Source organism: Stegodyphus dumicola, chromosome 3 (genome assembly GCF_044657685.1).
Source record: "Stegodyphus dumicola isolate Sdum_Otavi_A_Nest chromosome 3, ASM4465768v1".
Classification (NCBI taxonomy): domain Eukaryota; kingdom Metazoa; phylum Arthropoda; class Arachnida; order Araneae; family Eresidae; genus Stegodyphus; species Stegodyphus dumicola.
Genome location: NC_140770.1, coordinates 242,754,892 through 242,779,171, shown reverse-complemented (window position 1 = coordinate 242,779,171; position 24,280 = coordinate 242,754,892). Strand labels below are relative to the sequence as shown.

Genomic DNA, 24,280 nt, shown 5'->3' with positions numbered 1-24,280 from the left:
AAAACTTCTTTTAATAAAAAATGGGAGAATACGTATTCAATTACTCAAAACTATTTGAAATTAACATTCATGTTAGATTTGATGCCAGCCTCCATGGTTTCAGTGCGGTCAAATTCGCATTATAAAAAATGAAATTGTTACTAAAAACATAACAGTATAGAATAAGTTAAAATAGTGGTTTGACAAAATGTAGGAATTCTACAATAAAATGAGTCAAGTAATATAAATATCAAATATTTTATTAAAAAATGAAAAGTAAATTAATAATACGATTTTACAATTATTTTTAGTCAGTTTTCAACAGAAATAATACATTCTGTTTCACTATACAGAAACAAATACACTAAGTAGATTATATGCAATTTTCGAAATTTTATCTTTGCTGATCTGACTTCGGCAACATAACTGACAAAGGAATTTAAAAATATTTCTTCACTCAAATAAAACTCGTGGTATGAAATTCATAAATAACATGTAGGGATTTAAAAATATTTCTTCACTCAAATAAAACTCGTGGTATGAAATTCATAAATAACATGTAGGGATTTAAAAATATTTCTTCACTCAAATAAAACTCGTAGTATGAAATTCATAAATAACATGTAGTACGACTTAAACGAATGTTTAGAAGAGTTAATATGCTATCTATTTCCAGCTATTAACTTCCTTTATTTTGGAAAAAAGGAACTTAATTATGATAAATAAATAAAACATTATGAACAACAGTTAATAGAAACACTCACATAAATCAAGATTCTCATTCATAAAATAATTACCAGATTTATAAAATAATTTTAACAGTTTCATTTCATGCAGTATCTATTCCATGTAAAAAGTTGAAGCAGAAAATTTTATCCATAGTAATGTCATAAAACTTCAAGACTATATTGCATATTTTAAAGAAATATAAATAGGGCAAAGAATTTTCCAAAGAATATGTGAAGTATAATTCTTGATGGTATTAAATTTTCCTTTTAACTGGCCATTTCGTTTAAACTTTTATCACAGAACTAAGTGAAACTTAATAAGTTGATTGTATGAGCATATTGCTTTACTTTTTATACATCAAAACAAAATAAAAATAAAATATTATTCGCAGCAGCAGATGTTTTAGGAATAAGCATCATCTATTATTCTGCATTCAGTTGAAAACCCAAAGCCACAATAACGTTTTCAGTCGGTGTTTCCTTATTAAAAACAACTCTGAAAATGTTGCAATTAAAGGAAACTGCGGAATTTGTACACGGTTTCACTCAATGAAGCAGTCATATGATATTGCTGTAATTTACAGAATGATGAAAAGTATGATTAAACCCAGAATGGCAGATGACGCAGCTGTAATAGCAGCAGAGTTTGGTTCTTCGCTGAGATGCTCCATGGCGCCGGCCACTTTGTTGTCTGCATCAATAACGTTTATTTTCCAGCCCAAATTCCGATGAGTAAAACACTGCAAATGAGAAATATGAGAACGTTAATGGGTGAAGAAAAAAAAAGTAGAAAAAACAGTAACACCCGTTTTTAAACGTTTAAATTAGGCTTAGGTTGCAGTTAGTTTAAGAAACGTCTTCTTAAACTAACTGCAACCTAAGCCTAATTTAAACGCTTAAAAACGAGTGTTAATTTTCCTAGCATGGCAGCAAAATGTAAGATGTTTTAGCCATTACAATTATAGATGGCGATTAAAATTTAATAATGCAAAGCGTTATTGGAGCAAATGAACATTTATATTTCGAATTATTTGTTAGTTCAACTGAGGTATGATTTGATGGATAAATCCAAAATATTTTAATGCTAATTTAGAAGTCAAACAACAAAAATCAGCGTTATATTTGCAAATTTTCTCGGGACTAATTTCAATGGCTTTACTGAACTATCATCCTTAGCTGCCAAAGTGCAAATGAAAGACATAAGATATGCGGAGATTTCCCTATTCCGGGAATTCGATTCGTTTCGAATAACAACTACTTACCAAAAGTTAATAAGAGATGTAAAAAAAAAGCAAAAATGACAAAATGGCTAGGTTTATGTGATTACGGCAAAGCCTCGAGAGCTATCTGCCTGAGAGGAGGAATGCTTTCGTGGAGGATTTTCTAAGGAAAACTGGTTCATATACACGTTACTCACGGGGGGAAAGCACGAAAACGCCTATGCAGCAGTCCGTTCGCGGGATTCGAACCTCGGACCGCACTGCCAGTGTTCAGCGACTTCTACCACTGTTAACCGTTCGGCCGCTGGTAGGCCTTTCTAAGAAGGAATTACGGGGCTATTGGTTGCTGAATCGCTATGATTTGATATTTGTGGAAAACTAAAGTAAACTAATTTATCTTGTTGAAGACGTGAGTACTATGCAGTATTACATCAGTGACACTGAGTTATTTCACATACTTCAAGAAACTCATTTGGCTGTTGGACCCGGAGGACGTGACAGAATGTCGAAAGAACGTTCATTTAAACACAAACATGTTACATGCAATGACATTGAATTGTACAACCACTTTGTGAGTCCTGCCAGAGAAAACAAAAATTGTAAAATCTATGTTTTTTTTCCCTACTGAATTTAATGCCTGTTGTCAGTTAGATCTTATTGATTCTCGGTTTCAACCAGACAGCAAATACAAATTTAATAAGGTGTAGTAATTAATTTGATAAGGTTTTTGAATATTTGTGATGCTACATGAGAACATTTTTAATATCAAACTAGAAAATATTTGGTGCTACGTTCAAAGCAGACTTTTAGGGTCCAAAGTAATATTCTTTTTAACTTCTCATTGAGTAAATATTTACACGGCAGTTCATAATGCAAACGAAGGTTGTTCAAGGATTTATGACACTAATAGACAATAAAAAATGTAAATAATTTACACTTACCACTTTCTTTGAAAGCACAATCTGCAATAATTATATACTTAGGAGTTTTTCAAAGAAAGGAAACCACTGGTACTTCAAAAGATGCATAACATACATTAATATTTATGTTATGCATCTTGAATTAAATCGTAAAAATTACTTTAAAGCTTATAAATTACAACTGTATTAAATGAAGAATAATTAAAAACAAACCTAGATTTGGCAATTCCTAATATAAAAGTACTTTTTAGATTATTAATATTACTTTTTAGATGAAGACGTATTTAACTGAAAATCGTTTTCCCCTCTTTTTATGTGAGCAAAACAGTGTTACGCTGGCAGAATTCGTCTTGAGTACGAAGAGAAAACGAAACTGAATTTATTTTGCCATCGTAAATCTTTGCTCTGAGATCATTAAATTTCATTACAAGCGAAACTGATATCCTATAATAAGTGCGAAAATTTCCTCATAGCGACAAAGTATAATGCAGACACTAAACATTCGCTACGCAAATTCAACTTTAAATATGTACTGACTGTAAAATAGACCTCCTAACCGTTGAGGATCTGATAAAAATGTAAGTGTGGGAATGATGAGCTATCATTGCTGATTTGGACGGCTTTAGGGACAGAGGGTGGCCATCAAGCAGTTGTTTATTTTTTTACTTCTAAAACCTGTTTAATTTAGATTGGGTGGGTGGGCTCAGCTATTCTTTCTCAGTCGAGAAGGTGCAGATCATCAAAATACAAAAAAATTTGGTAAGGTACACTCTTAGAGAAAAAGAAAAAGAAAGAGAAAAAAAAAAAAAAACGACGCACCAAGAAGTTATCCGAATGGGACGAAAATCGGTAGGAGTCATGTACATGTACAGAAAAACGAATGATTAAAGTTTGAGAAAAACTGGATGATTTATTGAAGTGATAGAGCTTCACAAAATGAAAAAGTCAGTAGCGCGTTCGTCCACCTCTGGACCTTATGCAAGCAGTTATTCGACTTGGCATCTATTGCTAGAGGTTGCGGATGTCCTCCTGAGGGATACCGTGCCAAATTCTGCCCAACTGGCGCGTTAGATCGTAAACATCCCGAGCTGGTTGGAAGGTCCTGCCCATAATGCTCCAAACGGGCTCAATAGGAGAGAGATCCGGCGACCTTGCTGGCCAAGGTAATGTTCAGAAAGCAGTAAGGCAAACGGTGGAAACATTTGCAGTGTAGGGGCGGGCATTATCTTGCTGAAATATAAGCCCAGGGTGGCGTGACATGAAGGGCAACACAACGGGCCTCAGAACTTCGTCGACGTATCGCTATGCTGTAAGGTTGCGACGGATGACAACCAAAGGTGTCCTATGAAATGAAATGGCATCCCAGACCATCACTCCTGGTTGTCGACCTGTCTGTCGAAAGACAGTCAGGTTGGTATCACACCGCTGTCCGGGGCGTTTCCAGACTCGCCTTCGCTGGTCATCGGGGCTTAGTTCAAAGCGGGACTCATCACCGAAGACTATTCTACTCCAGACAGTGACATTTCAGTGCGACTGAGCCCGACACCACCGCAAACGGGCTTGACGTTGTACAGAGGTCAATGGTAGTCGCCGCAAGGGACGCCGTGATCTCAGCCCCCATTTCTGTGAGCCGTCTATGAATGGTCCCTGCGGTCACTAAATCACTAGTTGCTATTCACCGATAAGACCAACCGGCTTCTTTGATCCCAACTACACGACCTCTCTCTCAAATTCTGACATCTGCGCATATCGTTCGCGCACCTGTATGCGAGGCATAGCTACTGTCTACCAGAGTACAAGGAATGAAATTCGTGAAGAATTTATGACATGGTATCGTAATTTCTCCTTTTAAATATCCTGCCAGTTGCGCAGATCAGATGCACTGTAGCGACAACCGTTCATTCATTGGCAGCCAAAATATAAAATTTTGCATTTTCCGTCGAAACCTGTATGCATATCAATTTGTGTCCAGTTTGCTTTATATCTTCTCGATGTGTCGTAGTGCGTCGTTTTTTTTTTTTTTTTTTTTTTTCCTAAGAGTGTATTAAATCGGAATAATGAAGTAATGAAGTATCAAATATGTAGAGAAGATAAACTGGTAATAGTCATCACTCAATTGTAAAATAAAAAAGAAACAGTCTGAAATGCGATATTAAGGACTATGCAAATGCATCTTTAACGTAAAGATACAACTCGGTCTAAGGCCTTTGCAATTTTGTGTTTTTTCAAAAATCTAGATTAGTGAGGCTGATAATTATAGCTGATAAATTATAGCTCCAGCTGATTTTTAAGATAAATTGAGTGCGTATGAAGTTGTCAGCATTAACTACAGATAAAAACAAATTGCCAGTGAAATGATAGTGATGGTCAAGTACGTAACTTGAGTAGACCGGTAATGAAATACAACTGATCCCATCCCCATTCTTAATCAACAGTTCTCTAGGTCCTTTTAAAAATGTTACTTTTATTTTCTCTTATTTTTAACTCGGCTCTTCTTGGTGTTTATGTATTTGCGCTTTACATTAACATTTTAAGCTTACTGAACTGAAGCGGAGGTTTATTACGATACAATACCATTCATTTGATGGAAATAAGTGACATGCTGTGCATTCTATGTGACATGCTGTTAAATGGAATAGCATCAATATTGAATTCACATAATTTTTTAAAGATTTTACAACCTACATACTATTTGTCACGTTGTATGATAATCATCTTTTTTCTAAAGTTTATAAGATCTTCGGTAGAGACAAATCCAACTGGGAGAGAAGCAAATGTTAAACGCCAATAGTTACCTATTTTATGTTATCAAAGAAATAACATTTTTCTTTGAATCATTATTTTAAAAATGGAAGGTTTCCAATATGCACATTCTGTAGCATAAAACGCTTTTCAAAGTTTTTCAACGTTTTGAATTGATTTCATACAACACTTTTTAAAACAGCATATAATTAGGATAGCAATTTTATCGTGCTGCAGATTTCCACGATTATCATAATAACTTTAGATTATTTTCTGCACTTCGAAAATATGAAATAAATTTTCGCATTTAAAATTTTTCCTGCAGTTTTCTCACTTATATAACAGTTTTCAGCCTATGTTTCCTATTTAAATAATTTTAATATTTGCTGAGGCATTAATAATTTTTTTAAAAAAATTCGAAATGAATTTTAAAGTCGAAAGAGAATATTCGAGACTGCGAAATTCTCTGGCAGTCAAACTTTTGAGAAAGTTTTGGTATAAATCTTAGACTGCGAAATTTTCCTGAAAGTCCATAGTTTATAGTCTGCAGTCGCGACGTTGATCTTTTTGTTCCATTACGCAATCAAATCATTACTTAGCTTGTAATAAAGAAATACAGATTTCCGTTGTAAGTTTACTTCGATTCTGGTTCTTCATTTTGTATCTTAAGTCTTGAGAACATAATGGGAAAGAAAGCCAAACCATACCGGTATTAGATTACCGATATAATCGGTAATTTGCTTAAGATCTTGAATTTGCTACAAAAATTCAGGTACTTCACTAACTTAAATCGTGAAATCTTATTGAAATATGCAGGGCATTCAGTGCATCGTATTCCAAATATAAAATCAGTGTTCATTTAAGAAACGGAGATAGGTTTCAAAATAGTAATTGACATTTACCTGATAATATACTATGTCTGGCGTGTCTTCGTCAGGCATCCAGACGAATGTACCTGGCTTACCATCTTTGCATTCTAGTTGTAGTGTCTTCTTATAGTCTTCAAAGGTTTTTGATTCTTCAGCCTTATCAACACTTTTGTGCTTCCATTCACATAAACGGCCAACTAAAATTAAACAAATAAAAATATTAAGTGCAGATATGGATTTTGAATGTGTATAAACAGATCTGATATTGCATGCTTTCAAATGAGATACTTTCAGCTTTCCTGATTCACAAACTACTTTCAATATACAGGTTTGCCATTTTTCTTGTTAACTTCAAGTGAGTTGACACTTGAAAAGTTAACAAGAAATTTGAAGTTTCTGTTAACTTCAAATTCGCAATGAATTCTCACAAAAACAGAATTGTGCTACACTATTTTAAGAAATTCAATAATACTTTCAAATAAGTTTTCTGCTGTTAAAGATTGAGAAAAAGAATGTTTGGGAATTTCATTGGGGTAAAGGAGCTTAAATGTCTGTGTGGTGTAAAGGCAGCACACTCGGCATGTATTTAAGGGGTCCAGGTGTCAGTCGCGGCGAGGGCATTGCTCATTTTTTACTTCTCCTGCTTCTAAAATAACCTAATGTAACGTCTCTACAAAGGCGCTTGAACTAAAAGGTGGTGAATGATGATTCTTCACCACCAGAATTTGGCGACTGGGTCCCCTAAAACCCCAGTCGCCCTTTAAAAGAGGGAGTATATAAGGTATTTCTCCCGCCTTCTTAGCATGACCTCGTGGTGTAGTGGTCACCACGCTAGACGTGTATTCGAGAGGTCCAGGGTTCAAGTCCCGGGGATGGCATTGCTCATTTTTCACTTCTTCTGCTTCCAAAATAATGTTTCTACAACCTGCTACTCCTCAAACAGGCAATCAAGGACAGGTCAGCACTACTAGAGACACTTGAATTTCGGTAGCTTAGAACAAGGAGGGAAAGTGCCATTAATTTTAGAATACCTGAGAATTTAAGAAAAGATTTAAAAACAGCACTTGTAGACCACCTGCCCAACTTCAATCCCAATGCTTACCAAGTACGTACAAGCCGTTCCAGGCAAAACAGTCGGAGAAGCTGGGTGATAGACATAGAACCTAAGTCAGCAGAACACCTAGTTAAGTTAGTCCGTCTTTTTGTGGGTTTTGAGTCCTATACTCTTCGTCCGTACATTAGGATTATACACTGATACAACTGCCAGGAATTCGGCCACTATAGCAGGAACTGTGAAAACACTCCAGTTTGCGCGAAGTGTGGTAACGGCTACCTGAAGCAGGAGTGTAGTTCAGAAAAAGTGGGTTGGACTAATTTCTGCAATAGTAATTCTGAAAAGCAGACCTCCTACGACACAAATCATCCAGCTACTTCAAGCTCCTGCTCAGTGTATGGAGCCCATTTCGAGAGCTTGAGAAAGACCGCTGCTCAGAACTAAACAAGATGATACTAAGTAAGCATAAAGCAGGTTTTCGACTTTTACAGTGTAATTTGCAGAAGTGCTATGCAGCAACCATAAACACTCTGCAAGTAATGACACATACTGCTATCAATGTCGGAATCTTCCAAGAGCCCTACGTTTACAACGGAGCGATTCCCAGTGTTCTAATACACATCAGAAGGTTTCTCTCGATGAATCAGCTAGCTACGATTATTTGAAGTGGCCTTCTCTCCCCTCTCCTAATGAAAGTCACAGAGCATACAGTCTCCAACAGACTAGGCATTAGTAATTCCAGTATCGATATTATTACTGTGTATTTACCTCCGAACGAAGGGATTGCCTCCCTATTAGAAGAACTTTATTCTAACCTTCTAACTGCGGCATAACACTGTATCATAGCAGGAGATTTGAATGCCAACAGTCAACTCCACTATGGGGTGCTGACTCGGAGAACCGAAGGGGAATTGCGGTACTAGAATTCTTGCACAGTAAGCATTTCATTGTCCTCAACGCTCAGGACTCGCCGCCTACCTTTGAAACATCTAGAGCTCGGGTGACCAGATCTAACAGTATCAACTCCCAATATAACTCCTTACATACAAAATTGGACAGTGAGTGACCTGTCGTCACTCAGTGATCACAACATTATTACTTACAGACTGGATACTCATATAGACTATATAATAAAGAAAAGATTCAAGACGGCATTTGGCAGACATTCCGTTTTACGGGAACAGATTCGAACGCATGTAGAGAAACTTATCAAAGATTTCTACAACTGCCAAGACAGAAACTCCTTAGATAATCTCTGACTTACTAGTTACAAAAATAATGCAGGCCGCTTACAAAGCATATCGATTGAAATCTCTAAAGGCAAGCCACTCCGTATTCTGTGGTCACCAGAGCTTAACACGGAGAGAAGCAGAGGGCGAACACTTCGCAGAAGAGCACAATCCAAGGTAGATCTTAATTTACAACTCAAAATGATAATATACAACAAAGCCAGAGCTTTATATAAAAGAAAAATTAAAGAGGCCAAGTTAATCTCACAGAAGCCTTTGAACCTGCCCAAAAGACAACATGTAACAATGTGTTTCGTCCTACGGCCCTTACGCCCATGATGAACAGTACTGCCTCATCCAGCATCAAGGGATCAGTGAGATCATAAATGCAGTTTTTCATGATGATGATGATGAGGATCACTAAGAGGAAGCGAGAAAAATCTACTGTATGAAATTTCGCCAAGTTGCCAGAAGAGACGAACCCTCTCCTATGCAAATGGAAGTGAATAACATCATACGCACTCTGGCACCCAAAATTGCTCCAGGCCCGGATGGTATTGATTAATATCATCATTAGAGATATTATGAATACCATCCGGCCTGGAGAAATTCCCAAAATTACTCTCCGCGGTTATTTCAGCTTGCTGAAAACATCAGCACTTTCCTAAATATATGAAGTTGGCAGAAGGGGCGTTATTTCTAAAATCTGGCAAAACTCCGACAGGACTTTCATCTTTTAGGCCAGTTTGTCTACTGCCAGCGCTCGGTAAGGCATTGGAAAGAGTAATTCTTTCCATATTGGACTTCTTTCTGCAAAGGACCAACGCCCTGCACTCCAACCAATATGGATTCCGAATTGGCAACTCAACTGAGCATGCCATAAAAGACTTGATCGCCGCTATCCAACAGAATAAGGATAACGATTTTTATTCACTGTCAATAGACATTGACATCAAGAGAGCCTTTGACGCCCTTTTGTGGCCAGACGTAATACATTTGCTGCACAACATAGCCTGCCACACAGCCACTATTACCATCCTCCGCTCGTACCTTCAAGATCGAAGTGCACAAGTAACATCAGACAGTGGCATTTATGTCAAATATGTGTTTAGAGGGTGCCACAGGGGTCATGTCTCGGACCATCCCTGTGGAATATAGTGGCAAATTCAGCATGTCGTCAGTTCGAGAGCGTGGAATATGCTCGAATTATAGCCTAAGCGGACGATTTTATGCTAGTTGCGGCAGGAAGGAGTAAATGAGATCTTTATCTACTCTCCCAAATGGGCCAGAGTCCATAAGCTTCGGGTTTCGGCACAGAAAACCAAAGCCTTACTAATAGGACGCAGCAGGCAGTTTAGACGGAACCCAAGTGTTAAACACCATTGGGATACCGCCTAAAATTAAACACCATTGGGATACCACATTGCTGCTGCATTTGTGGTATATTTTTACGGTGTCGAAATTGATTATTCTTTGTTCACATTAAATAAATACAATTCTGCTTTTCAAGCTGAGAGCTGTGCTCTCGAACAGGCCCTTTCTTATGTATATCACAACTTGCCACCAAAGTCTGTTATACTCGTAGATATTTACAGCGATTGCTTGTCTCTTTTACAAAATTTGCAGAATCCCGTCACCTCTAATTTTACTTTGTATAATATAAAATGTTTATATAAAAATATTCTATGTTTTAGTTCTTTAAGATTACATTGGATCAAAGCCTATGTGGGGTTCGAAGGCAACGAGAGAGCGGACGCGCTTGCCAGACACGCCGCTAGATCCGATAATATTCCCTATGTTGAAATTTCAGGATCCCGCAGGCACGCCGACAGAATCATCTTAGAGACTTACATCGACAAATGGAGAGTTGAATGGAACACCTCAGAGAGGAACAAGGGCTTCTTAAAATACATAGATATAAAGAAAAAGATGAAGACTTTCAACAACATCGATATCAACCAATTCCTTACCAGCCATAGCCGTTTCCCTGTTTACTTGTTCCGCTTCAATATACAGAGTGCCAGTATTTGCTCGTAGTGCGGGGTCTCTGGTTATTCAGAGCATTATTTGACTGTGCCTTATTTCAGTCTTTAAGAAATAGATTTAATATTTCTAGAAATACATCTCCTGACTTTATAAAATTACAATCTTTTGCTGAGGCCGTCCTGGGATTTATTAACACCAATCGTACCAAATGTGGAATTTTAATTTAATATTTATTCATCTATGATTTTATTCTCTGGGTTTTATACTTACATTTGTATTGTGAATTTTAACTTGATGTTTTAATCTTGTACTGATTTTATTTTGTATATATTGGTGTTTTTAACGATTTTATTGTTTGATATGGCCGAAAGATTGTCGGCTCTTGTAATTTTAACATTTTATTGTATATATATTGTATATGTTGTTTCTATATTCATTGTTTTTGGATTTTATATATATGTTTCTCCCGAGAGAGGACATGCTTATTATTTGTGCTGTGTTCGTTTGTATTAATTTTCCTGTTGGAGATCGCTGTATTGGAATTTAAGAGTCAATTCTGCATGTATACTATATATAAGTGAAATAGCTATGATGGCTTAATCTTGTAATTAGTGTTGGTTAATGGATTATCAAAAAAGCATTGTGTCTGTTTCTTTGAATTATACACTGACATATGTAGCTACTACACTTGTAACTGTTTCAAAACCTACGCTTTAAACAATTTATGCTATATTTATGAAATCATTTAGCTCATGGAGGAACAGAACCAATGTTTTTCCCAGTTTTAATTACCTTTATACATCCGTTGGATAAATATAATTCTGTAGTCAACAGAAATTTAACTTAAGCTCAAAGTTTATTAATTATAAACTATTTGATTCTCTAAAAGTTCTGTTAAATTTTGTCGATCGACTTAAATAAATTCAAGTTTATTTTGTTTAAAACTGCATATAATAATTCTGCATATTGTGATTTTAAAAATCGTTGAGAACTAGCATCTCAGCGATTATATCGGAATGATTCTTCCAACGGTACATTTCACAGCAGAAACATGTCAACAGCAGAAATTCTCCGTACTCAGCGATTCGGCATCAAGTCTGGCGGCTATCGCAGGTCAAAACAGCCAGAGTTCCTTTGTATACCGAATTCAGAAACAACGTCTAGCATTGTCTGGTACCGTTAGTTTAGTCTTTTGGTGTTATAGTTCTCCTTTTATATAACTGGGAATTCCTGCGACTCATTCGGTTCTGCCCTTCCAGATGTTCCGGTGTTTTTGTGTTTGTGTATCTTTTATTGTGTTGTGCAGTTCTTCGTGAATGTATGTTTTCTTGTTGTATGATTGTAATCCTTCTCCTTTTTGCTCTTTGCTCTTTTTTCTGTTACTTTATTCTAATCAGGTTTTACAGTTTTCTCCTTCTCTTATTCTCTTCTTTCCTCTATTCTTGGTTTAATTGATTATCAGCTTTGTGACCATTTTTGTCTTTAACTTTTTGTTTGTTTTAGTTTTTCTACTAACCTTTTTCTGTTGCTCGAACCCTCTCAGCTTCTCGGCGTGTATTTTTAAAGTTTTAATATCGTTTATCTTCTATTTTGTGAGCACGGTCGGGCTGCTGGATGCCATCGTTTGTGGTCTGAAGGAAGAGATACCATTATGCCATGAGACAGTTATGTCAGGAGGGCGGTACTCTTCCAAGTTCTTACCGCCTAAAATGTTTCCCCCAATTGAAATATCTGTTAAGATGTTACATGTCAGGAATCTTAAGACTCGAATTAGCCTCCTAATCAACAACATGAGACTCATGATTGCACATAAGTGGGGTATCTCATCTAAGCCACTAAAAATCTGACATAGAACCATTACAGAAAGAGTAACAACTTAAGAAGCGGCAAACCGTGAACTTACCTCTAGCATGAGAAGATGCATGTTCTCTATTCAGAGACAGCAGCTACTTCAAGTATGCAGGGCATACCTTACCACGTCAACACTAGCCCTACAAGAACTGGCAAAAATTCCTCCCTTACATTTGAAAGTTGAAAGGGAGGCAGCTATCGTAAGAGTTATCAGGCTGGGTCAAACTTCATCACTGTGGGATCATACTAGTTATCACCACTTGGATTACGAGGAGCAAAACATCTGCAATAACTTCTTTCATCCAGCTGCTTTTAATCTCTCCGACGGTATCAGTGTAACGACCAACCAATTCAAAGCACCAGTAATAACCTTTTCACAGATGGCTCCAAAACGGAGAACGGCACCGGCAGCGCCTTCTGTAGACTGCAAAATGGTGTTGTAACATTCGAGTAGAATAGGAAACTAGGCTTGAACAATTCGGTACACCAAACAGAGCTAGCTATCAGTGCTGCAATTAGGTATGTGAACACATGTCAACAGCAGAAATTCTCCGTACTCAGCAATTCAGCATCAAGTCTGGCGGCTATCGCAGGTCAAAACAGCCAGAGTTCCTTTGTAAACCGAATTCAGAAACAACGTCTGGCATTGTCTATTTCACATAGACCCACTTTAAAATAGGTTACCGCTTATACATGTATTCAAAGCAATGAAGCCACTGACCTACTGGCCAAGCAGGCAACTAACTGAACGGATTTATTAGAACGACCAACTAAACTTCCTTGGTCTCTCATTAAGGGAACAACTTTGACAACTTTGCTACAAAATTGGCAAAGTAGATGGACAAAGGCAAAGGTAGGACGAAGGACATATCGCTCACTGTAAAAAGTTAACATGGAAATATAGACTCACCGTGCTAGCCTAACACAGTTCTTGACAGTTAATGTCCATTCCCCGTGTACCTCAGCAGATTCAGACTTAGGGATACTCCTTTCTGCGAATTCGGAGAGGAAGGCAACACGGACAACTATTACTTTCATTGTGTACATCCAAGAGTCTGGCACTTGAAGAAACCAGCGGACTGTGCCTGAGCACTGTGGACGTCTAACACACTCAAAAAAAGCGTAGCCCATGGTGAAATAGAGAAACTCTCAAGACACTGCGTAAACAGAAATAACCGCGAATAATATTATGTTTCAAAAGTACGCTTGGTGCCTGCAGGTATCAAGCTATAGAAACTGTTATTAGTATGCAATATTTAACTTTGTTACTTTGGAGTTTTTCTCACCGTGATGACGGTATATAATTCTGTTTGTTTAATATTCATGGCCGGAAGCCGTCATACCGGTGCACTCACTCACCCGTCATTCGATGTTGCGAGAATGCGGAGCTTTACTAGATTTCGAGCGAAAGTGTCTTTGAACAACGATAAACAATGATGTTTTGTCGTATTCCAAAACACAGTACGCTTTCTCTGAATAGATGGCCCCATTTTGATTAATAGTGCCTCTAGCAGCGATTTCGTAACCGGAAGAGTTTTCGCGTTATTGACGGGTAAAACTTGTATAACTGTAGTTTCAGTATTACTTTGTGTCGGCTTAATAAATCAATTACAAGATTCCTATTATGGAATTCGTTTTTTCCCATTCAATAAGAAACATTCTGTATATATATGTTTCGCCTATATATAGGTAAAACTTAAAATAAGTATTTATATATATACATATACTTAAAATAAGTATATATACATATAATAAGTGTGCGTATATATATATATATATATATATATATATATATGTATATATATATAGAGAGAGAGTAGGGCTTTGGTATCTGGAGCTTCATCTGGTGTTTCAAACAACTGTCTCTTTACCTGCATTCACACGGAAAAATTATAGTTTAAAGTTATCAATAATGTAATTGAATGCTAAATCGCATTTCCTACCTCCTGTTGGTACTAGGTTTTGATTGGCATCTGTCATAATTCCAGCGTATACAGCATGATTCTGAAAAGAAAAAAAATATTGAAACTTCCAAACACGATATTTGCTGCATTCCAAGTAGAAATATTTTGTGAAGTGCTATAAAAATGCATAACTTCTAAACAAATTTAAACGATTTCCACTGAATATTTATTATTTCTAGAAATTACTGAAGTTGACTATAAAACTGCAGTTAGTGTTCCTAATTATGTAGTTCGATGCCTTAGAAATTCCTGTAAAAAAGCCATCTACTTCCTCAGTCTTGAGGTAAGACGAAAATTGACGTTCATGTAAATTATTTTAGAATCAAATGATTTTTTTAGTGAAATGTTTAACAAGTACTAGAATTCTGTAGAAGAAATGCTTTTTAACCTAAGTTTTTTAATTAATAAATATTACTTAATTTTAAATGCTTAGCAGTAAAATGATTGTGAATTACGCTGTTTAGAAAACAATGCAAAGGGAAAATATCATTGCAAAAGACATTGTGGAACGGTAGGAAAAAGAACAAACTCCGCAGTTTCGCTTTTCGCAGTGTGTCGGTACTGAAAAATACATTGACCTCCAGAAGTTAAGGAACAGTATGTTTTTTATATCTGATTTGAGAATGAAGCAACATAGAAACAAGAATTTAGAGGACATGTTCACAAGGCAGTTCTTTAATGAATGCGACAAATATTGCACTTTTGACAGAGAAATCCAGGCTTGGAGAAAGAGTATATCACAGTTTTTTGAGGAAACATGGGGGTAGTAACATTAAAAAAATGGGTTTTAATAAGAAATGTGTCCACCCCTAGCTACAACACATTGGCAGGAACGACGTTCGATGTTGTCGGTCATTGAAATGTGAAGCAATGAAAAGACACAGAGTAATTCTTGGTCAAGCTCATCTAAAGACCTTTAAGCAGGATTTAAAGCAGCAACCTGTCTCCCGAGGTAGTCCCAGAAAAGCTGTTGCAGAATAATTGTCCGGGGAATAAATTGGCCATTCCATCCGCTTCGTACCGTGATTCTCATGATATTCTTCAGCAACCCGAATCCGGTGCGGTCACGCATTTTCGTACATCAGAAGAAATCAATGACCAATTTACAGCTGCATATAAGCGAACATATTGATCAAGGATCTCGTCTCGATATCTCACACTGGTCAAAGTTCCTCCATGGAAAACATGCAGGTCAGGTGTGACCACCGTGAGGGATCCCACCCCAAACCATTATCCCCTCACTTGCGTAACTGTGTCTTTCCACAATGTGGGGTTGTTTGTATCTGGTTCGGAGTTCCATCCAAATCAGCTGACGGCCTAAATCACTCTCCAGTGTGAACCTGAACTCGTCTGTGGAGAAAACAGACATCAATTGTTGACAGGCCCTGGAGGTGTATTTTCTTGCCCAACGTAAGCGGGCACCTCTGTGTTCTCGGGTGAAGGGGACACAAACAACTAGTCGTCTTGCATACAGACCTAAATTACGCAGGCGTCTGAGCAATGTAGTAGCTGTAGAGCTTCTTGTTCCTGTTGCCACTAAATGATCTGTCATGTGCTGAGGCACAGTAATGTTGCTCCTCCTTCGGCCCAAAACAGCTAAATAACGGTCTCCCTCAGCTATTGTAACTCTTGGTCTGCCTGGAACATGTCTTCTAGACAAAGATTCCTCGGATTTAAACTGATTCCATAGTCAGAGGACCACACTACAAGAGCCAATGAGACATCTATCAGCATCAGCTTGTGACATCCCATTTCCATCCATCCGATTCCCCCCCGCCTCAACGAATCGAGCAAACGACTTCTCGAAATTGATAGATTCTCCTGGATATTGTAAGCGAAATTGCTAATAACAATTGAAGACACTTGCGAATAAAACTTATAATTTTTGCATTTTTTTTTCTCCAACTCCTATATAAGTATTCACTTCTATAAAATTAGAGTGGTAACTATTGTGTTTGCACATATTTTCTTCAACTTCGTTACTATCATGCATATAAACTGTGAATTTAAACGCTACTGACATTTTTGTAATGGTGAGCTTTGAAAAGCATGCTGTTCTTCAACGTTTGGAGGGCAGTGTGGTTTTAATGCTGAAATATAATTTTTCTTTCAGGTTCAGTAGAATGCAATTTGTTCAATCATAAGACAGTTATTTAAATTACTTCTACGAACCTAGAAATTTTTATATCTCTTTGAAATATCGTAATATATCTGCCCACTATGCTTTTCTCGAAAGTTTTCATACAACTCGTAAAACCTTTCAGAATTCCTCCTTTGCCTTGTGAATTTTGCCTTATTTTCCCCAATACAATTATAATTTAAGTATAAATATAGAAAGTCAATATTTACATGCTCAATTAAAATATATCCTTACATATTTGTTTCAGCATCAGATGCTTTGAGAGGATAGAATTATATTAAAACAAAGGAAAATACACACAGGTAAATGAATCTAGGAATAATTGATGAAGAAAGTAGTCGACCAAATAGATATTCATACACTGGGAAGTTCCACGACCTCCGGCAAACTTTTAAATAACTTCATGTCTTGATTTCAGAATTTTTTTTCCAACTTTTAAAAATTTGTGAATATGAGATTTATTCGACTTGCTAGTTAAGTACACAAGAAAGATGTGTAATTCAAGTCTTCTTTAATTAAATTTATTATTACTCTGTCTTAGCATTACTTTGTATTTTGTAAGGTTCTTCAGGAGGGGGTTCATATTTACTAGTTTGCAAGTGAGTTTACAAATACGTGTTTGTTGATTTTTAAATGCAGTTATTTTCCATTGTATAATTATTTTTATTAATAATACTTTTTATTTTTAATAAAAATAAATTTCTAGTTATCTAAATGTAAGTCTTGCATGTGATATATTAAAAAAAGAGCAGTCATATGTTTTATATTATACCATGTAATACCTCAGTGGAAAACTGTGAAAGAATTTAAGAGTAGACAAATTCTTATAAACCTTCTTACCGGAAGTCCAACCTGGTCCAGAAATTGTCCTCCTCCACCTTCAGGATTATTTGTTATGTAGAGAGGATGGTATGATGCAGAATTGGAATTATCGTTTCCACCTTCCACGATAAAAGTGTAATTGGTGCCTCGCTGAACGGTGAGCTCAGGGATAAGAAGACCATTGATCCACCAGGCGATTCCCCAGGACTGTGAACCTGTTAAGTATAGTGATATTACTGTGGTATGCATTTCCCTACGGAAAGAACTTTCTATAATTTAAATGGCAAAAATATGTTTTTGAAAGCAAATTAATGCTCCTTCAATTCAAGTTGTTGGACAAAATTTATAAACATTAATATCAAACGCCGTATTGGTGATTAAGGAAGCTATTTTCTTCAAAAATGCTATACTTCTTTATTCCTTCAGAGGAGATATATCTATATCTATCTATCTATATATATATATATGTAAGATAAAATATATGAATCAAAATTAGAGTTTAAACTATAAACATTAATTCTTCCTCTTTATTCTAAAATCGTAATAACTTCACTGCATTGCGTCATTTCTAGGTCACTCTATGGCCCGCGCAGCTCTGATGACGTAATAATTGGGAACTGAAACTGACCTTGTAAACCAAAACTTTTCTCTTCGCCGTGCTTCCATCTTTCATAACTACGCACTTCAGTTTTTGCTCTCTACTGTGCTAAGATGTAATTTCGCTTACGCACTTCAGCTTTTGCTCTCTACTGGCTTGCTTTCTATCTCAATATCAAAAGTAATTTCGCTGGCTTGCTTTCTATCTCAACAATATCAAAAATGTAAATCTTCTGTGGAAAGGCACGACTAATGCCAAGTGATTGTGGCAACAAATATCAGTTGCAAATAAAAATGGAATTAAAACTGCCTCGACTGCCAAGTTCTTTAGATGTTACCAAGTTAGCATTACTAGCATACTACGCAATCAAAATCTTCTTCAATATGGGTCTAACCACGCATCTACAGTGTTCCGTCTTTTCCTTTGCTTTTATTATGACCGATATATGTCTATCATAAAAGCACGTTCTACACACTGTGATCACTACCGTTAGACAAAATGATAAGAATTATTCTAAAGAAAACCGATCTGGATATAGATTATCAATCACAACAATTTATTATTTTTATAAGACAGCATGCACCGGATTTATATCACCAAAAATAAACTTTATAAATCCATGATCTGGAGATACATAAGATACCTTCTACTTACTCTGCTGGACGTTAAAGTTGCTACGTGAGGAAGGAAAGCAAATAAATTTTAACATTATTTATCGTATGTACATATACAGTCTTGGAAGAAAAACATTAAATTTCCAGGCAGGATTTTGGGGTGCACAGTGTGCAGAATTTAGTACACAAAGCTGCCAAATCTGGTAGCAGCAACGATTGTAATCTAGCTGGAGATCTGCGAGTTTGTTGCTGAGCTTGGATGACAGATAGGGGTACTTCATTCCATGCGGTTTCAGCTCTATGCTAATCAAACACCCTCTGTAAAAGGAAGATCAGGACAGCACAGACAATATGCAATCATGCATTATCTTGTTGAGAAATGGCGTCATATATGCCTTGAAGGCAGGTCAATGACCTTAACATGTCAGAAATATAACGGCGGCTAGCCACATTACCAGCTATGCAAATAAGAGGTGACTGAGATGTCATTCCATACTATCATACAAGTGCTGAGTCTATATGCCTATAATGAATGAAAGCTGATAACTTCCTTCTCCTCAGTGCCTCTACACACGGATATATCCATCATGATGCTGTACGCAGAACCCAGGGATAAATAGAAGGGCTAGGTCATTCCTTTGTTCGACTCCTCGCCGACGCGAGTCTCATTGAGGGGGAACCGGAAGTAATCTGACGTATCTCTGTTGCACCTGCTCTGATTTCGCGCCTTTAAAACTGTAGTTTCATTCAGTTGCGAGACGATTTTCTGGAGATCGCATATCCCAAATTAATTTTAATCATACATATTTGTTTTCTAATAATGCAAATATTTAAAATAATTTGTGTATATATAGTTTTAGTCAGTTTTCCTTTTAAATTCTATATTTAAAGTATCCTTTATGTAATATGGCTTCTTGTGCTGTAGCAACGTGCCGTAACACTTATAGAAATACGAAAGGAAGATATATTGTATTTCATACTTTTCCCAAGGACAATTTGCTTTTGACGAAAGAATGGATACATAAATGTCGAAGACAGGATTCTATTAATGTGAAAAACGCAAGAATTTGCAGCTAACATTTTCTGTGCAGTGATTATGAAGATGACATGAGAAATCGCTTGCTTGGATTGCCGCAAAAGAAACTGTTGAAATGCAATGCTGTGCCGAAAGTAAATTTATCGTGTGCAGTAAACGAAATAACACCAAGAAATCGGAGACATTTGAAAAAACTAATGCAGAGTGCTTTCGAAAGACTACACGAATTAAGCCCAAAGAAAATTTATTTTGAGGCCGAGAACGAAATTGAAGCTGACAATAATAAATCAAATGTGAATGATTTTGAAATAAAACTCACAAGTGACAATGCCCTATGTGACAATATCCCTGAGTGCCCTAAGTGTAAAGATAAACAAGAATGTACTGATAATTTGAAGAAAAAAATAATATCCTTAGAAAATTGTAATAAAATATTGAAAAATAGAGAAAAGAAAGATTTTAGAATGTTTGCTCAGCGACAAAGAAGGTGGACGACATCTAGAAAGAAATTTGTATCGGAAATTCTGAAATTAAAATCCCAAACAGCGAAATTTAGGAAAAAACAGAACACATCGGATAATTTGGAAAAACGTCTAAAGCATATTTTTACAAAGACGCAGATTAACGCATTGCTAGAAAAGAAGGAAAAAATCCGGAGGACTAGTGAAGATATTTCACGTTGCATTGTCATAAGAGCTATGTCATCTAAAAGCTACGATTTTTGGAAAGAAAAAATAGGAATTCCTTTACCTAGCACTAGCACATTAAAGAGATGGTGCGCTAAATTTTCATGTAGTCCAGGAATTCAGAGTGATGTTCTTGCTGTAATGAAGGAAAGATGCCAATATTTGAATTCTGTAGAAAAAATATGCGTTCTCAGTTTCGACGAAATGCACATAGATTCTAAACTCTGCTATGAATCTAAACTGGACCAAAATCGGTCCTTTTCAAAAAGTGCAGTTTGTTTTAATCAGAGGTCTCATTTCGCAGTGGAAACAACCAATATTTTTTTATTTTAACACTCCAATGAAGAAAGAACTTCTTTTTGCACTCATAAGACATATTCAATCATCTAGAGTAGAAGTGAAAGCAATAGTGTCTGATTTAGGAAGATCTACTACTTTGTGGAAAGAGTTACAGATTTCGATTAATAGTTCTCATTTTCCAAATCCAGTATTCCAAACGAAAAAAATATGGGTTTTTACAGATTTAGCGCACTGCCTCAAATTACTGAGTGTTCGTGTATTTAATTATGACAAAGCACACTAGGGCTATCTGCCTAAGGGGAGGGATGCCTTCGTGGAGGACTTTCTAAGGTAAACTGGCTCGTATACACGTTACACATGGGGGAAAACCACGAAAACGCCCATGCAGCCAGCCCGTTCGCGGGATTCGAACCTCGGACCGAACTACCAGTGTTCAGCGACTTTACCGCTCGGCCTCTGGTGGGCTCAAATTACTGAGAAACCACTTTTTAGATAAAGGATTTGTTTTAGAAGATCGAACTGTTTTAAATGTTGATATTATTAAAGAGAATTAAATTGTGTCACAAACTAAAACCAAATTATTTAATGGTCAAGGGAAACGAGAGACAAAAAGTAAGTATATATAATATGTTTTGATTTGAAATATTTCTAGATTGCATTTTAGAAGTTAATAGCGTAAAGCATATTTCAAATGAGAACTAATTCTGTTAAGTTATTGTTACAGTTATTTTTATTGTATCCTCTGTTATTATTGATTCGATTTTGTGCTAGCTTAGCATTCTAGATAAAATATATATAAAGTATAATATTAAAGTAATTGGCATAAGAAGACCTGCCCCCTTAACCCCCACTTTTGAAAAATTAAATAATTATTTTAGGTACTGTGAGTAAATTTGTTTTGTCTAAATTAAGATAACAATCTTACATGTATTTATTTAAATGAAATTATTTTAAAAAAAATATATGTTATTATAATGAATCGGGAGAAAAATATGCTAATGTAAAATTTACAATTAGGCTGAAACTCAAACTTAGATTAGCAGAAATTTTGCCATATATAACCATACACGTTTAAAACTATGCCAATTTAAGGTTGTTTTTTTTTTTTTTTTTTTTTTTGATTAATTTTAAATAGCTGTTATTATAGTTATCTTAGCAGTAGTACAGTTTTCTTATTTAACATTCAGATAAAGAAATGATTAGAAACACACAGGCATTTAAAGAAAAAAAAATCCCTGCAAATAAAAAAAGGAACTTTATGCTAAGAGTAGCGCATTTTATTTATTATTTTAAAATTGAGTATTATTAAATTTTGTAATGTTCAGTGTAAAATGCATACTGCAGTAACATTGTCTCTTCTAAATTATAGCTATCTTTCACACACAGCTCATTTTAAACGCTGATTCTTCAAATTTAAAACGCTAATTTCTATGTTGTCAATTGCATCTCCGTGCTCAGTGGCATCATTGCTACGTCATCACTCCTCACTGCCTGTTTCAGGGGGAAACGCTCTATGAGCTAGCCCTTCTCTTCAGTCCTGCGCAGAACCGAGATTAGTTTTAAAATGACAATGTGGTACTACTCCTGTGTCCAGTGTCATCATTCATCGTGCCACTGTAGGCATGCCAGTCTCTGCTGCAGCTGATCGCCGTGATAACAGCCTACGATGCTGAAGATGTCATCGCACTGTCCGTGCGGACACTTATTGTCCTGCGCACGAGCCAGGTTCCTGAATAAACGCAACGTGGCTATATGATCCCACAAGACCGGGAGGGCAACAAGTCTGTCCTTTCGGGCGTTAATGGTCCGGAGCCGCTGAGATCCTGCCTATCATTTAGTCTGACCTTCCTGGACTTACCAATTTCATTTGCCTGATAGTCATGAGATCCCGACCAACACAAGCAGTAATATCGCAGAACGATACACGCAGTCCTGATAAGCCACGATCCTGCAGCGGCTAAATTCCGACGCATGCTAGTAGGAGTTTCTCATTCTTACACAAGGCATAACGTTTTCAAAAACAATAAATGTTTAAATGAAATTCGAAAGCGATACACATTGTGCAGCTTCCCGTTTATTCACAATATAGTTATATAACAGATTTAGTTGTTGTATAATATATGCTGTATAATAGATATTCGTATAATAAAGACACAATAACACGCCGAATAAATACTAATTCAGAAGTCAAACAACAAAAATCAGCGTTAATTTGCAAAATTTTCACAGGACTAGTTTCGATGGTTTTACCGAACCATCATCTTCAGCTGCAAAACCGCAAATGAACAAGATAGGAAATAATGTTTAGATAAGATAAGAAAGCCTGGACAAGAATAAGCAAGTGGCGCCATCTGTTGGCGAAACCAGAACTAAAACATAATTTCTCTAAAAGCCGAAGGCAAATTTGGATTGGAATTAGGATCGTTAACTAGAACAGAAAGATTTTTATGAATGTGAAATGCCTCTAGAAAATCCAGTTCTCCAATGGAAGATGTTTTTTGAATAATTTTGGCAGCAGAAAAATTGAAAGTGTGATTTTCGGACCAACAATGTTGAGCAACAGAAGACTTCTGTGTTTCCTTTTTTCTAACATATGCTTCATGTTCTTTGACACGAAATTTTAAGGCTCTCTTAGTTTGGCCAATGTAAATTAAACCGCACTGGCAAGGAATCCTATAAATACCCCAGGAATTCATATCCGGAATGGGGTCCTTGAGTATAGAAGTTGGAATTTTATTGATGGGAGAGTAAACAACCCGAAAGTTAAATTTCTGCAAAATATGTGCAACTTTATAGCTAATTGATGGAAAGAAGGGAATGACAACAGAATTTTTATAATCTCCTAAAATAAGAGTGTGGCTTTTGGTGTGTTGAGATGAGAATGACAGGGGCTTTTCACCCAACATTATTAATCAAGCAGTTAAAAAATTCTCATCTCAACACACCAAAAGCCACACTCTTATTTTAGGAGATTATAAAAATTCTGTTGTCATTCCCTTCTTTCCATCAATTAGCTATAAAGTTGCACATATTTTGCAGAAATTTAACTTTCGGGTTGTTTACTCTCCCATCAATAAAATTCCAACTTCTATACTCAAGGACCCCATTCCGGATATGAATTCCTGGGGTATTTATAGGATTCCTTGCCAGTGCGGTTTAATTTACATTGGCCAAACTAAGAGAGCCTTAAAATTTCGTGTCAAAGAACATGAAGCATATGTTAGAAAAAAGGAAACACAGAAGTCTTCTGTTGCTCAACATTGTTGGTCCGAAAATCACACTTTCAATTTTTCTGCTGCCAAAATTATTCAAAAAACATCTTCCATTGGAGAACTGGATTTTCTAGAGGCATTTCACATTCATAAAAATCTTTCTGTTCTAGTTAACGATCCTAATTCCAATCCAAATTTGCCTTCGGCTTTTAGAGAAATTATGTTTTAGTTCTGGTTTCGCCAACAGATGGCGCCACTTGCTTATTCTTGTCCAGGCTTTCTTATCTTATCTAAACATTATTTCCTATCTTGTTCATTTGCGGTTTTGCA

The 24,280-nt window shown here is 36.3% G+C and overlaps 1 protein-coding gene across 1 annotated transcript in view; it reads right to left on the bottom strand.

Annotated features, from left to right (window-relative positions):
* Positions 1-223: 223 nt before the first annotated feature.
* The window catches only part of LOC118185604 (protein Skeletor, isoforms B/C-like), a 124,423-nt gene continuing 100,366 nt past the window's right edge, over positions 224-24,280 (bottom strand). Inside the window, exons 20-23 of the mRNA XM_085812491.1 lie at positions 17,523-17,719; positions 14,522-14,582; positions 6,492-6,655; positions 224-1,447 (exon numbers count right to left, since the gene is read on the bottom strand). Of these exons, the coding sequence (XP_085668617.1) occupies positions 1,286-1,447; positions 6,492-6,655; positions 14,522-14,582; positions 17,523-17,719 (584 nt within the window). The 3' untranslated portion in view covers positions 224-1,285. The remainder of the gene's footprint in view (positions 1,448-6,491; positions 6,656-14,521; positions 14,583-17,522; positions 17,720-24,280) is intronic.